Source organism: Ovis aries, chromosome 11 (assembly GCF_016772045.2).
Source record: "Ovis aries strain OAR_USU_Benz2616 breed Rambouillet chromosome 11, ARS-UI_Ramb_v3.0, whole genome shotgun sequence".
NCBI classification, from domain to species: Eukaryota; Metazoa; Chordata; class Mammalia; order Artiodactyla; family Bovidae; genus Ovis; species Ovis aries.
Window position 1 is genome coordinate 37,330,464 of NC_056064.1, and position 12,911 is coordinate 37,343,374.

The following is a 12,911-nucleotide window of genomic DNA, read 5'->3' on the forward strand; positions in this document are numbered from 1 at the left end:
GACACGCGCTTCCGCGTCGGGGGGCCGGTGGTGGATCCCGGGACGTGGAGACCCGGGGTCCCGTCAGCGGGGCGGCCCGCGGGCCACGGCGGGGATGCACCGTCGTGGGGTGGGAGCTGGCGCCATCGCCAAGAAGAAGCTTGCCGAGGTGAGGGGAAGAAGGCGGGCCCACAGCCACCTCTGACTCGCGAGAGACAATCTCTCCGAGCAGAGCTCTATACCCTCAAATAGCCTCCCGAAAGAATTTGACGCGGGCTTCTCGGATCCCGGGGAGCTGAGTTTCTCCAGCTTCCGGTGGATTGGAATGTCACCATCCCCTGACCCATCAGTCCTTTCCCCCACGCCCCTCAATTTGATTACAAGGGAGTCGTCTGTTCCCTCCTCTCCCTAAGAAAAACCATTTGCGAGACCTTCCTCTTTTCATACTTCTGAGGAGGCGATACAAGTGGTAGCCCCCAGCATCCATTCGCTCAACTCATCCTTGTCTCTTTGCCTGACAGGCCAAGTACAAGGAGCGAGGGACTGTCTTGGCTGAGGACCAGCTGGCCCAGGTGAGTAGGTTGGAGGGCTCCAGGTAGCAAAAGAGATCCCACGAGGCTGGGCAGGACCCCTTTGATATAAACCAAATTGTTTGGATCAACCAAAAATAGGGTATTTGGCAAATCCTGATTTCTGTGCTGCTCAGATCATTAAGGTGACTTGCTAATAACAACAATAGCTGACATCTTTGAATGATTACCTACTTTCAGCATTCCAGGCATATGTACATTTCCTTTAGGTACGCTGTCTTGTTCATTCCTCTTGACAGTTCTATTAAGAAAGAACTCTGTTCTTTGCAGTTTAGAATTGAGGGCGCTTAGGTGTTAAGTGCTTTATCCAAGGTTACATAGATAGTAAGTGGTAGAAAACTTAAGCCATGTCAGTGGTTGAAGATTTCCTACTGTGTGAATGCTTCAAATTTTATTATTAGGCACGTCTTTGATTTGGGTCTTTTGAGTTTTTACTTTAAATGCCAAAGAATAACATGGAAATATTGCCTAACCTCTGGCACCCACCACCATCACATCTAGGTGCATACCAGAAGTGTGTGACAGTGACGAGGGTGTGGTTCCTGCAGTTTCCTTCTCTAGTATTTCCTTTTCTGTACATGCCCTCTAGTGTACTCATTTATTTTTCCTGGTGAAGAAAAGGAGGCAGTGAGGCAGGGAATTGGGGCCCTGGGACTGAGGAAAGAAGGTAGACACAGGCTGTGCTCTTCAAAAGGTCCCTGTCATAGAGGGAGATAACATGCAGGAATCAACTGGAAATGGTGACTATAATAACATACAAATTTTTAATAGGAGAAAATGAGGACATGCTAGGCCAGGAGTGGTTATTCTTGGTGGGTTGAAGATAGGCTTTGTTAATTAGGGAAAGAGAAGGAGTAATGCAAATAGGAAATCAGAATAGCCCCTGAAGCTAAAAAGAATGTAGGTTTAGAATGTAATGTGGTAGACTGTAGACTCAAAACCCTTCCTCAGAGATTCTTTATCCAGGGTTATCCTCAAGGAAGTCCTTGACCCAAAGATTCAACAACACACCTGACTCATGCCAGGCTTGCTTACTCTCCTATCTAGCTTTTCTGTCAGTTGCTGAAGATTTCCCACTGTGTGAATGCTGCAAAATTGATTATTAGGTGCATCTTCAATTAATTTCATTAGCTTTTTAAAAATAATTTTATTTTATATTGGCATATAGTTAATTTACAATGTTCTGTTAGTTTCAAATGTATAGCATGTTGAGTCAGTTACACAATATCTATTCTTTTTCAGATTCTTTTCCCATATAAGTCATTACAGAATATTGAGTGGAGTTCCTTATGCTATACAGTAGGTCCTTGTTTGTAGGTCCTTCAGATTAATAACATTCCCCACCCCACCACCCCCAACCCTGGGAAAAAGAAAAGCACTTACAACATGTTATATAATGAGTTGTTAAGAGAGTAAATCGTAAGAGTTCTCATCACAAGGAAAAACTTTTTTTTTTTCTATTTCTTTAATTTTGTATCTGTATGAGATGATAGATGTTCACTAAACTTAACTGTGATCATTTCATGATGTATGTGAGTCAGATAATTATGTCGTATAATGCTGTATATACAGTGCTGTAAGTCAGTTTTATCTCTGTAAATCTGGAAGAAAGTGAATGAATGAGTAAATATGAAGATTTTTAAACAAGAAAGAATGGGAAAGAAAGAATTGTTAGATGAATACTGACTTCAGAACAGAAACACGTGGGGGGAAATGTGTATGTTAGAACTGAAGCAACATTACAGCATCTTGTTTCTGTTATAGCAGAACTGTGAAGGAGAGGCAGGAAAGAAAAGGAAGGGAACAGTTAACGGTATTATGGTAGTCCTGAAGACAGTAGGGCATTTCAGCCTTTGCTGTGCCACTGGCCCAGGGACCTACTCTTGGCATTTAGTCATCACTTGGTTGGCTTGCCCCCAACCTTCCCTTTGTTCCTCCTGCAGATGTCAAAGCAGTTGGACATGTTCAAGACCAACCTGGAAGAATTTGCCAGCAAACACAAGCAGGAGATCCGGAAGAATCCTGAGTTCCGGGTGCAGTTTCAAGACATGTGTGCCACTATTGGAGTGGATCCTCTGGCCTGTAAGGAATCCGTAGGGGTAGTGTTTGGTTGCTAAGGGACAGAGCTCACCTAGTTGTCGTCACTATTGCTGGAACATCTGTAAAGGCTTACAGGGAGATCCAGAGGATGTTATCTGTAGGGAGTGCCCAGCAGGATAATTGAATGTCCAGTTTGATGGGAACGATGGAGAGGTTGGAGTGCAGGCTGAGTAGACAGTGTGCATGATCTTCCCTGGAATGACATGCTCTAAAATTTTTTTATGACTGTTTTTTCCCTTTATTAAAAAAAATATTTAGTTTTGATAAAAGTGGTATGTGTTTCAGTCAGTCAACAAAAAAAAGAATATGAGAAAGTAGAAGTCTTTTGACCCTGCCCGTTATTGCAGAGATAAAGTATGGTTAAGGTATATTTACTTTCTAGACATAGAAGGTGAATCATATTCACGTCATCATATTTATAAACTATTTTTTTTTTAAGATCTGTGGGATTATGCTGTAATTATTGCTTTATAACCTGCATTTTTTACTCAATAAAATATCTCCAGTGGACTTTTGAATGCCAGGTCTGCTTATATTCTTAGCTTTGTCTAGACCATATGTCCCATTATATTTCACTCTGAGCCAGAGATAGCAGCCAAATAGCACTGCTTTTTAGATTGCCCACCTTTAAAACTTTTTGGACCTGTTGTTTAGTAGGAATAACCAAGAGTCAGATTGTGTTGAGCATCCTGAGTCCAGAGGGGTTAACACTGGGCAGAGAAGACTGCCCATAGAGTAGATGTTTTAATCTAGCTTTGAAAGAAAAAGTTGTTAACTAATGAATAACCTAGCTTTTGTTTTTCTGTCTTTTAGCTGGAAAAGGATTTTGGTCTGAGATGCTAGGCGTGGGGGACTTCTATTACGAGCTGGGTGTCCAGATTATTGAAGTGTGCCTGGCCCTGAAGCACCGGAATGGAGGTGAGGGTGGCTGAATAGAGTCCTGTGGACTGGGCTTTGGGCTTCTCTGAGAAAAAAAAATAAGTCTTGAAAAATGATCTTTCCAGTCTGGCAGTCTGCAGGCCAATAAGGTCTTGAGAAGCTGTATGGTCCTGAGAAGCACGTTAGTGCTTCATGCAGTTGAATTCATGGCTGGTCTCCATGGCCAGCGGTAAACATGAATGATTCTATTCTCCAAAGGTCTTTGGTCAGGAAAGCTTAGCTCCTAGTTGTTACAGAACATATAGGGAGGTAGAAAATAGGCCTTTTCCCCTGATAGATGATATGTTTGGGTTATGATTTTCTCATTAATAATGGTAGGCCTGCTCTGCTTCTCCAAGGTGTGATGCCAACTGAGTCTCTGAGCTCCCTAAAATGTGACCTTCAAAATGGTCATCCAGTGGTGTCATCTTAATAAGCATATTGAATGGTCTTAAAGCTTAAAACCAGTTAGAAATCATAGGCTGTGTAGACACAGCCCTGGTGTCAAGAGAACATTTATAGTTTTTCAGATATGATGCTGACTTTTTTAAGTCATAAAGGTAATCCTTCAACTGCTTTCTGTTCCCCCTCTCCAATAGGTCTGATAACTTTGGAGGAACTGCATCAACAGGTGTTAAAAGGAAGGGGCAAATTCGCCCAGGATGTCAGCCAGTAGGTTTTGTCTTCCAACCTCTTGGAGTATAGAAAGGTTTTTAAAAATCAGGTGGAAATCTTTTCTCCTTACTGTTTGTAGATCTAGGCTAGTTTAGAAATCTTTTTTATTCCTCTTTATGATCAGAAGAAACATTTTCATTTTAGAAAACTGAAAAAAGATATAAAAAAAACCCAAACCACCCATTGTTTCTCAGCTGAGAGATTATAACTATTAAACATTTGACAGATTTCCTTCTAAGCATGCATAAATATGTGAATGTGTGTGTATACACATACATGTTTTTTAAAATATACTTGAGGTGTTGTATACTCTTGACGTTATTTGTGGTCAAGGAGATTAGAGCAGGCACTGAGAAAGGCTGGGGAAAAGAGTTGAGCTCAGAAGATGAGGTCTAAATGGTCCTGGTTCACCAGCCTTTATGCACGACTCCAATCTGAGAAAAGGTGAAAAAAGCTCATCGGCATGTAGACTGCATATGTGGTCTGCACATTTTCAGATGTGGGTTTTCTTCTCTAATTTCAGTCAATTGTCAACTAAGGAATCAGAAAATCTAACACTGCTGGGTCTGAATTTCCAAATGGCAGTAATCAGCTGGGTTGCCCCCTTTCAAATGGATAAGCATTCTGTATTTTGCTATGGTTCAGACTACTCCCTATTAAGTTCAGCTCGCTTATTCACATTTCCTGATGGGCTCCTGGAAGCATGTTTTTTACCTCTGGTGTTGGAACGGCTTGCTGAATGGAAAGCCTGACTCCTCTACCATCTCCCTTGAACGTCCAGGCACCACTTGGTGCACTTTAACCCTGCCTTTTTACCAATGTAGTTAAATGTGCAGACCTGTGAGTCTTCCATCAGGGTATCCTGCCTAGGGCAGAGATGAAACTGCATTGTTGCTAGGTCTGGTCTGCCAGGGATCTTTATGCAGCTCTTCCTCACCTCAGAGACGACCTGATCAGGGCCATCAAGAAACTAAAGGCACTCGGCACTGGCTTCAGCATCATCCCTGTGGGTGGCACTTACCTCATCCAGTCTGTTCCTGCTGAGCTCAATATGGATCACACGGTGGTGCTGCAGCTGGCGGAGGTACCGGTGTGCCTTCTGAGAGAGTGTGTGTGTGCATGCGTGTGCATGAGTCTAGGAAGGTATTTTCTCATCTCCCCACCATCACTCATGCTTTTGCTGAAACTGTCTAACGGATGCACTACTCAGACCTGTGCTTATTTAGCAGATGTTTATTGAGCAGCTACAGTGCAAAGCACTGGGCCAGGCTGTAGGGGCAAATAAAGATGGGCACCACATAGTTCCTGCTCTCAAAGAGCTTACATTCTAGTGGAGTAGTAGACATGCACACAACTAACTGAATATCCTCGGTGAACAGATTTTTTTGATGTCTTTGTAAAACTACTTTATGGATTCTTTGAAAAAAATTTTTAATCTTGTTTACCATCCTCCTGTTCCTTAATAGTGCCTCAAGCTATACCATCTTCCTTCAGATCCTTATCATGTGTTTAGGGAAGACACGTTCAGTTTTCAGTGCTGTAATGTAGACGAGAACTGAACAAGGGAGGGCTTTTCTGGGTTGGGGAATGGTTCGGGTGAGGCTGGACAAGGGCTGAATTCTTAATTATTTTAGATTATGATCAGTTTTGATGATCATCATTCCTTCCTATCAGTTAATCATTCTGAATCTTTGCCATACTCTCAAGTTTTCTGAAAAAAGTCTACATTAATATTTAGTACCAGGGATTCTACTTAAGACTGAGCACCTCAGTCTGCCTACCTGTCATCCTGAAAATCACTTCTTATTCTCTGCTGGGACCTCTAAACATTCTTTTCTGTGCTCCCTTAGGCTCTACCCAAGGGCAGGTCCCCCTCCTGTCTGGATAAATTACTTGTCCCTGGGCAGATGCTGGATTCTAAGGGAAAGCACACACTTAACTCACTCCCCATTCCTTCCTTTAGAAAAATGGCTATGTGACTGTCAGTGATATCAAGGCCAATCTTAAATGGGAGACGGAGCGAGCGCGGCAAGTGTTGGTACGTGACTCTTGGAATGGCTGAGAAAAGATGGGCCCCAGATGGGAGGAGGTGGGTAGACAGGTACCACTCAGGCAAGGGCTGCAGCTTCTTTCTGCTAACTTCTCGCCTTGAAGGCTGTTGCTACCACACAGAAGTCATCCCAGTGTTTCTCTGCAGATGGCACAGAGAGGTAGAACTCACAAAGGAAGGGGCTTCGAACCCTGGCACACAGGTGCAACCAGCCTGCCTCTGCCACTGGGGAGTCACCAACACCTTCTCTCATGACCTGTAGAGCCTCGTCAGATGGTTAATGTGGTTTGACTGAAATTAACAGTTGATACAGAGTGAAGGGAATTGTTAACTAATGATATTACATTTCTATAATTAGTGCATTTATATATAGTTATATATACAAGTTTCTTGGTACTAATGCAAGACTAGTGTGAAGAGAGAGTAGCATGAACATGTAGGAGCCCTGGCTTTCAGTATCCTTACCCGGGCAGTTAAACTAAAGACTTAACTTCATCTGTGAAGTGGGGATGACATAAGCATTTGTTTAATAATATTGGGTTAAACCAACCCATCTGGAGCATACTTCCAGTTACAGGAACTATGGGTCCATTCTAATACAGACTTTCCATTAACTTCTCCAAAAGGGTTTCCCTGTCTTGTAGCTGTCTGTTACCCAGTAAGTTAACTGAAAGTCAGTGATCTCCATTTGTTTTAGGGAATGGAGTTAGTGATTTACTGAAGGCCATGTAGCAAATGTTTCTGTGGCCCTACCTTCCTTCCACAACATCCCCCCTTGTCATGATCCTCTTTCCCAGCAGCACAGATTAAGCAACGTGGTAGTATTTCTCACACAGCGGGCAAAGATCTAGGTTAAACACATCATTCCAGTTCGGCTGTGTGGATGTGTGAAGGCACTCTTGTAGATTTAGCTTGAAAACCCTACTGAAGCCAAGATAGGTTTGAAGATTATATACCCTACTTTGTGGAAACTCCCCTTTCTCAACTTTTTCCTTTTTCCACCAGGAACACCTGCTGAAGGAAGGGCTGGCTTGGCTGGACCTGCAGGCCCCAGGGGAGGCCCACTACTGGCTGCCAGCTCTTTTCACTGACCTCTACTCCCAGGAGATTACAGCGGAGGAGGCCAGAGAAGCGCTCCCTTGACTGGGAATGAAGTGGGCACCGCAACAGGCAGGGAGAAGAGGGAGGAGCTGGTGGTGAATAAAACCTGGACAACTTTGTTTTAAAAAAGAACCAAAAAACCCCCCCAAAAAATTCCAAGTTTTTTTCTTCCCCCAATATTCTTCATTCATTGCTTTATTATTATTTTTTAAAGTGCCTTCACATTGCATTTTTATTGGAGAAAACCTTGTTTATCCACTAAGGATAACGAGTAACAGAAAACCGCGAGCACGTATAAAACGACTTGCAAAGGTCATCTACCACAAGGTCATGGTCGAGCCGGGCCTAGAATGAAGGCTGCCTTGTCCCCTGGCTAGGACAGTCTAGTCCCTGTAGCCCTGAGACATAAATTCTAGTGTCTGTTAACTCCAGCCCCTTCCTCATAAGATGTTCCTTATCTCAAATGAGCAGACCCTAATAGGCCAATAAATATTCAGTCTCTTCCAGCTTCCTCTGTAGAGGTTCCAGCTTATGGCTGCAGACTCAGCTGTGAGTGTGAAGGAAATACAGGTCAATGGTGGTTAGAGGAAAGAAAATGGAATTTGAGGGGAATCAACCAGTAGAGGATACAGTATTTCTCAAATTCCTTACTGACTTTCCCTCCTATAGTGATCACCAGGTCCCTCTAGCTTTATGGGTGGGAATCATTTATTGAACACCCATGAGACACCCAGTTTTCTATACCTTTTATATAGTCCTCACAATGGTAAATGTCAAATGGGTGCCCTAACCTTTCAGGTGAGGAATCTTAATTAACAGGGCCCACCCACCACCTTTGGAGAAGGAAATGGCAATCCACTCCATCACTCTTGCCTGGAAAATCCCATGGACAGAGGAGCCTAATAGGCTACAGCCCATGGGGTCGCGAAGAGTTGGACACGACTGAGCGACTTCACTTTCACCCACCACCTTAAGCAGAGCTCAAGTTAGAGCCTAGGCCAACTAACCCCAGAGCCCACACTTGCCTTTATCTAGCTTTGCATGGCACAGGTTAATAGATTTTGTATTTAATTTCTTCCTATACAGATGGTCAACCAAGAGAAGCCTCTGTACCAGAAAGCAAGAGCCTTCTATAGCAAATAGATGTGATGAGCTGGGTGGCCAGAGTTAAGCTCTGTCTTCATGGTCTTTAATTTTAAATTCCCCAGGGCTGATTTGCTATCAGAAAACTGAAAACCCAATGGTTTGGGATATCCATATTGACACACCTTTCCCCTACCAAGGGGATCTATAGTTGGAGCCTGTCTAGCTCTGCCTGTCCTTTAGGACATGTTCACTTCCTGAATAGGTATTTCTTTGGAAGCAACTAAGACCAAGGTGGCATTCCTTTCCTTGACTGCCAAAGTTACAGCCTCAGAAAAGACCATATTTCTGATGGATGGAAACTTCTTGTCACTAGCAGTCCTGTTTCCACACATCTTTTAACCCAAGTTTCTGGCTTCCAATGAGCACTATCTTTATCCGACAGTTTCAGGCCTAGGTGAAAAGTTTGGTTGTCAAAACGATCATTCTTCCTTTTACACAAACCCTCCCACACCCACAGGCGCTTCCTCCTTCTGCCAAAACAAACTTTATTGCACCAAAAAGGAAAAAAAAATTCATTTATGTACAGATATAAAGACATCTGACTCCTGTGCATATATTTCCTCAACTCAAGATTTAGGGCGTAAAAGTCAGGCTGGTATGCCAGACATGCTCTGCCCATGGCAGGGCCAAGGAGGATTGTCACTTGAAAGTGGGAACACTTAAATGGATGACAGACAACACTGGACCAACAGACCAAGGGCATTCTTCTCAGCCCTGTACTAGCTCTGGGAACGGAAGAGGGAAAATTGGAAGCAGGGTCCCTTTCTGAGTCTCCTTGTGAAAAGACCCAGCCTTTAGGTACAACGCTAAACCTCCATCCGCCAAGCCCACGTACTGTCCAGTTTTTCTTCTTGCCCTCCCAAGGACATTCTCCTTTGTGCCCACCCTGCCACCCCTGGGAGGTCCCATGATCCACAAGGCAGAAGCCTCCCTCGCAGTGGGCGGAGCAGGTATGAATTACTAGTATCCTCCCCTTTACATGTGGCTGGATACTGACTGAGGCCCTGTGTCATGCGGCTCACTATTAGCCCACTGGGAGCCCTAACAGTAAGAATCTGGAAAGTACAGAACACATCAAAGCAGGGAAGGATGGGTTCCCTTGATGCCCAGTATCACAGGGCACCTAAAGCACATTTTTCTGAGCCAACCAGCTAAAGGATCACCGCAGCTAAATACAGATAAGAGAAGCAACACAGCCAGGGAAACACCTGTCAGTCAGTGACAGAGCAGCTGGAGGTGAGGGGGGGTGGAGAAGGGGAGGAGTCTTCAGAGTCCCAGCCCCCATCCCCTCTGCCATTGGCTACCCTTGTTCCCCACAACTCCCTGGGCTTTGAAGGGAGGAGGTGGGACTACAGGCTGAAGTGAAAATACACAAGGACAGCCAAACAAAATACAACAGGACTAGCATCAGCCTCCTCTCTGTATCCCACCCCCAGGAGAAAGACCCTCATCGTGACTAGTATTTATGAAAAATCTGTTAGACTATTTTATGTAGTGGCTCTAATCCCATCCACACAGCAGCTGCTTGTGTGGGGGACTTTTCTAATCAGTGATTGTGGGAACAAATGGCATTTTCAGCTTCTTATGGTGCCTGTGCAGGCTTTACCACGACCTTGGTTCAGTCCCAGTCACATTTACCTTCTGTCTTAAATCTAAAATGGGTGAGGGAATGGGGGACAGAGGAGAAAGGTGCTCAGGTGCTAGGTAAAGCTTACTCATCAGCAGCCTAGACTCCACCACTGTTCCTTCTCTTTGGTCTGTCTAGAACAGTGACTATAAATTAGGAAAAACTTTTACGCTGGCCCATGGGAAATAATGGGGGTAGAGGCAGGGAGGGAAAGGGCACTGGGGAGCCCTGCTTCAAGACTGCAGACAGACAGACAGACAACCACCCAGACTGCTGAAGTGTCACAGACAGCCCCCCACCCCAAGCTCCCTTCCAGATATCCCCATAAATCTTTTGGGAACACTCCCTCTAGGAATTGCAATTTCCGTCTCCCACCTGTCCCTAAGGAGCTGGCCCTGTGGAGAGGTGTGTTGGTTTTTTTTTTTTTTTTTTTTGCCAGAGGCCCTCGCCCTAGGTGCTTCTGCATAGGTACCTTGGCCCCTGATTTAGGATGAACACAGTCCCAGATGCTCGAGAGCCAAGGAGGTCAGATCAGAAACAGCCTTCCCTCTCCCACACCCTGGGATCCGAGCTTGCTTGGTTCTTGCCATCTTGCAGGATGACGTCACATTTGGAGGGAGATACACAGTGCCTCTCCATCCCTGGGGTGGGGGGAAGGGACTTTGCTGGGACTCTCGAGTTGGGGGAGGGGAGAGGGGAGCAGGGTCTAAACCCTCAGGCTCCCGTGCAGGTCTGTCTCTGTCCCAGATGAGCTGCTATCAGAGTCCATTTCGGCGTTCTCATTATGGAGCCTCTCCAGCACTTTCTGACGAATCAGTCCCAGGCGCATCAAGAGGGACTGGTAGTCAAAGTGGCCCCGTTTCTCTCCAAAAGGGTCCTGTGGGGGGGAAAGGAGACAATCGGGAAGGAAGATTCAAGTCTGGGTGGCTCACCCTAGAGAGACAGCTTTAGGCCCACATGAAGTACACGCTCAACTTCTGAGCATGGGGACAAGAGGAAGGCATAGCACAGAGATTCCCAACAGCAGACATCATCCTTGTTAAAGGATACTGTGGCGCGTTCAACAACCAGACAGGTCTGGCTTGGGCTAACACTGAAATGTGTTTGCATTCCCCAAAAGCAAGCCAGCATGCAAAAAGGGGACACACTAACAGGAGGAGAGAGAAGAGAAATTCAAGACGAGGACTGTAATCATTAAGTATGGCGATGTTTTCAATTAACCTCATACAAACTATGAGAGGTTCTCTGTGGCTTAGATGGTAAAGTCCGCCTGTAACGCAGAAGACCTGGGTTTGATCTCTGGGTCGGATGATCCCCTGGAGAAGGAAACTGCAACCTACTCCAGTATTACTGTTTGGGAAATCCCATGGACAGAAAAGCCTGGTGTGCTACAGTCCATGGGGGTCACAGAGTCAGACATGACTGAGTGACTAACACCTCACTTTCATTCAAACTATACAAGGGAAAAACTGTCCTTCATTCCCTATACTCAAAAGGAAAATTTACTTTTCTAAGATCACAGGCAGGTAGAGAACTCAGGAATTCTGACTTCTGGATAAGCACCTGCCCTCCTCCCCAAGGATTAGTCACTACATTCCTGTCCAGATTTTTGGGCATCACTCCAGTCCTTGTCCAGAGAAGGCAATGGCACCCTACTCCAGTACTCTTGCCTGGAAAATCCCATGGACGGAGGAGCCTGGTAGGCTGCAGTCCGTGGGGTCGCTAAGAGTCGGACACGACTGAGCAACTTCACTTTCACTTTCACGTATTGGAGAAGGAAACGGCAACCCACTTCAGTGTTCTTGCCTGCAGAATCCCAGGGACAGCGGAGCCTGGTGGGCTGCTGTCTATGAGGTCGCACAGAGTTGGACACGACTAAAGCGACTTAGCAGCAGCAGCAGCCAGTCCTTGTCATTCGAGATCAAAGATCACCAAACATCATGTGGAAAGGGGATAACTGTCCTTAAAGTCTCAAAAATAACTATGGGTGGGGTGGAGAATATAAAAAAGGAATTAAAAATGCTAAATAGGGATTATGGCAGCAGTGTAGCTGGGCCAAGGTTTACACAAGTGGAGACCTCTTTCCTTGGCAATTACAAAAAAGTGCATGCTCCTGCCTCTCCCATAATGCCTGCCTCTCCCACATAAACTCCGGTCACACTTCTGCACACACATTACCCTCACGATCAGGGCCAGTGGATGGAAAGCACAGTCTCGAGACTACAGCTTGCACTTTTCACATGTGAGGGTTATGGTCCCCAGAGGCTGAACTTCACACTTACTCTGGAGCTGTCAATTTCTCAAATCTTCCTCCATCACTGGCTCCATTTCCACCCACTCTCCTCTTCCCCAGATACTGTTTTTCCTGCCCTTCCCTCATCAGAAATTGTTTTTCCTTCACAGACTATTAGAAATACTGCTAGATACCAGCAAAGAGAATTCTTGATGGGAAACAAGCTATAGCACGCAGCATCCTCAATGTACTATTAGAGAAGTTTCAGGAACAAGTCAACCTTGAACTTGCCCTGTCTTCTGAGTTTAAATGGGGCAGGTAGGGAGGAAGTCCTTGAAGGAAGTATAGGGAAACTACCATCTCTGAGGAGCACCTGAGGAAATAGGACATTTACTCCCATGGCTGGTGGTGGTGGGTGTGTGGCAACACAGACCAAAAAGAACTGGAAAAAACCTGATGACGCCTTAGTCGTTTAGCCAAGTCACCATTTTT

General features: G+C 45.1%; 2 protein-coding genes across 3 annotated transcripts in view; one reads left to right on the forward strand and one right to left on the reverse strand.

Moving 5' to 3' along the window:
- SNF8 (SNF8 subunit of ESCRT-II) lies at positions 1–7,590 on the forward strand. Its single transcript, XM_004012798.5, has 8 exons — positions 1–148; positions 501–551; positions 2,513–2,651; positions 3,483–3,587; positions 4,187–4,259; positions 5,205–5,346; positions 6,226–6,300; positions 7,318–7,590. The coding sequence occupies exons 1-8, from the start codon at positions 95–97 to the stop codon at positions 7,453–7,455; spliced, it is 777 nt and encodes a 258-aa protein (XP_004012847.1). The 5' UTR covers positions 1–94; the 3' UTR covers positions 7,456–7,590.
- Positions 5,481–12,911, reverse strand: part of UBE2Z (ubiquitin conjugating enzyme E2 Z) — an 18,441-nt gene continuing 11,010 nt past the window's right edge. The window contains exon 7 of one of the 2 annotated variants that reach the window (XM_027974675.3): positions 5,481–11,063. In XM_027974675.3, coding sequence (XP_027830476.1) covers positions 10,893–11,063 — 171 coding nt within the window. In that variant the 3' untranslated portion in view covers positions 5,481–10,892. The remainder of the gene's footprint in view (positions 11,064–12,911) is intronic. The other variant, XM_042255858.2, reaches the window with a different exon arrangement.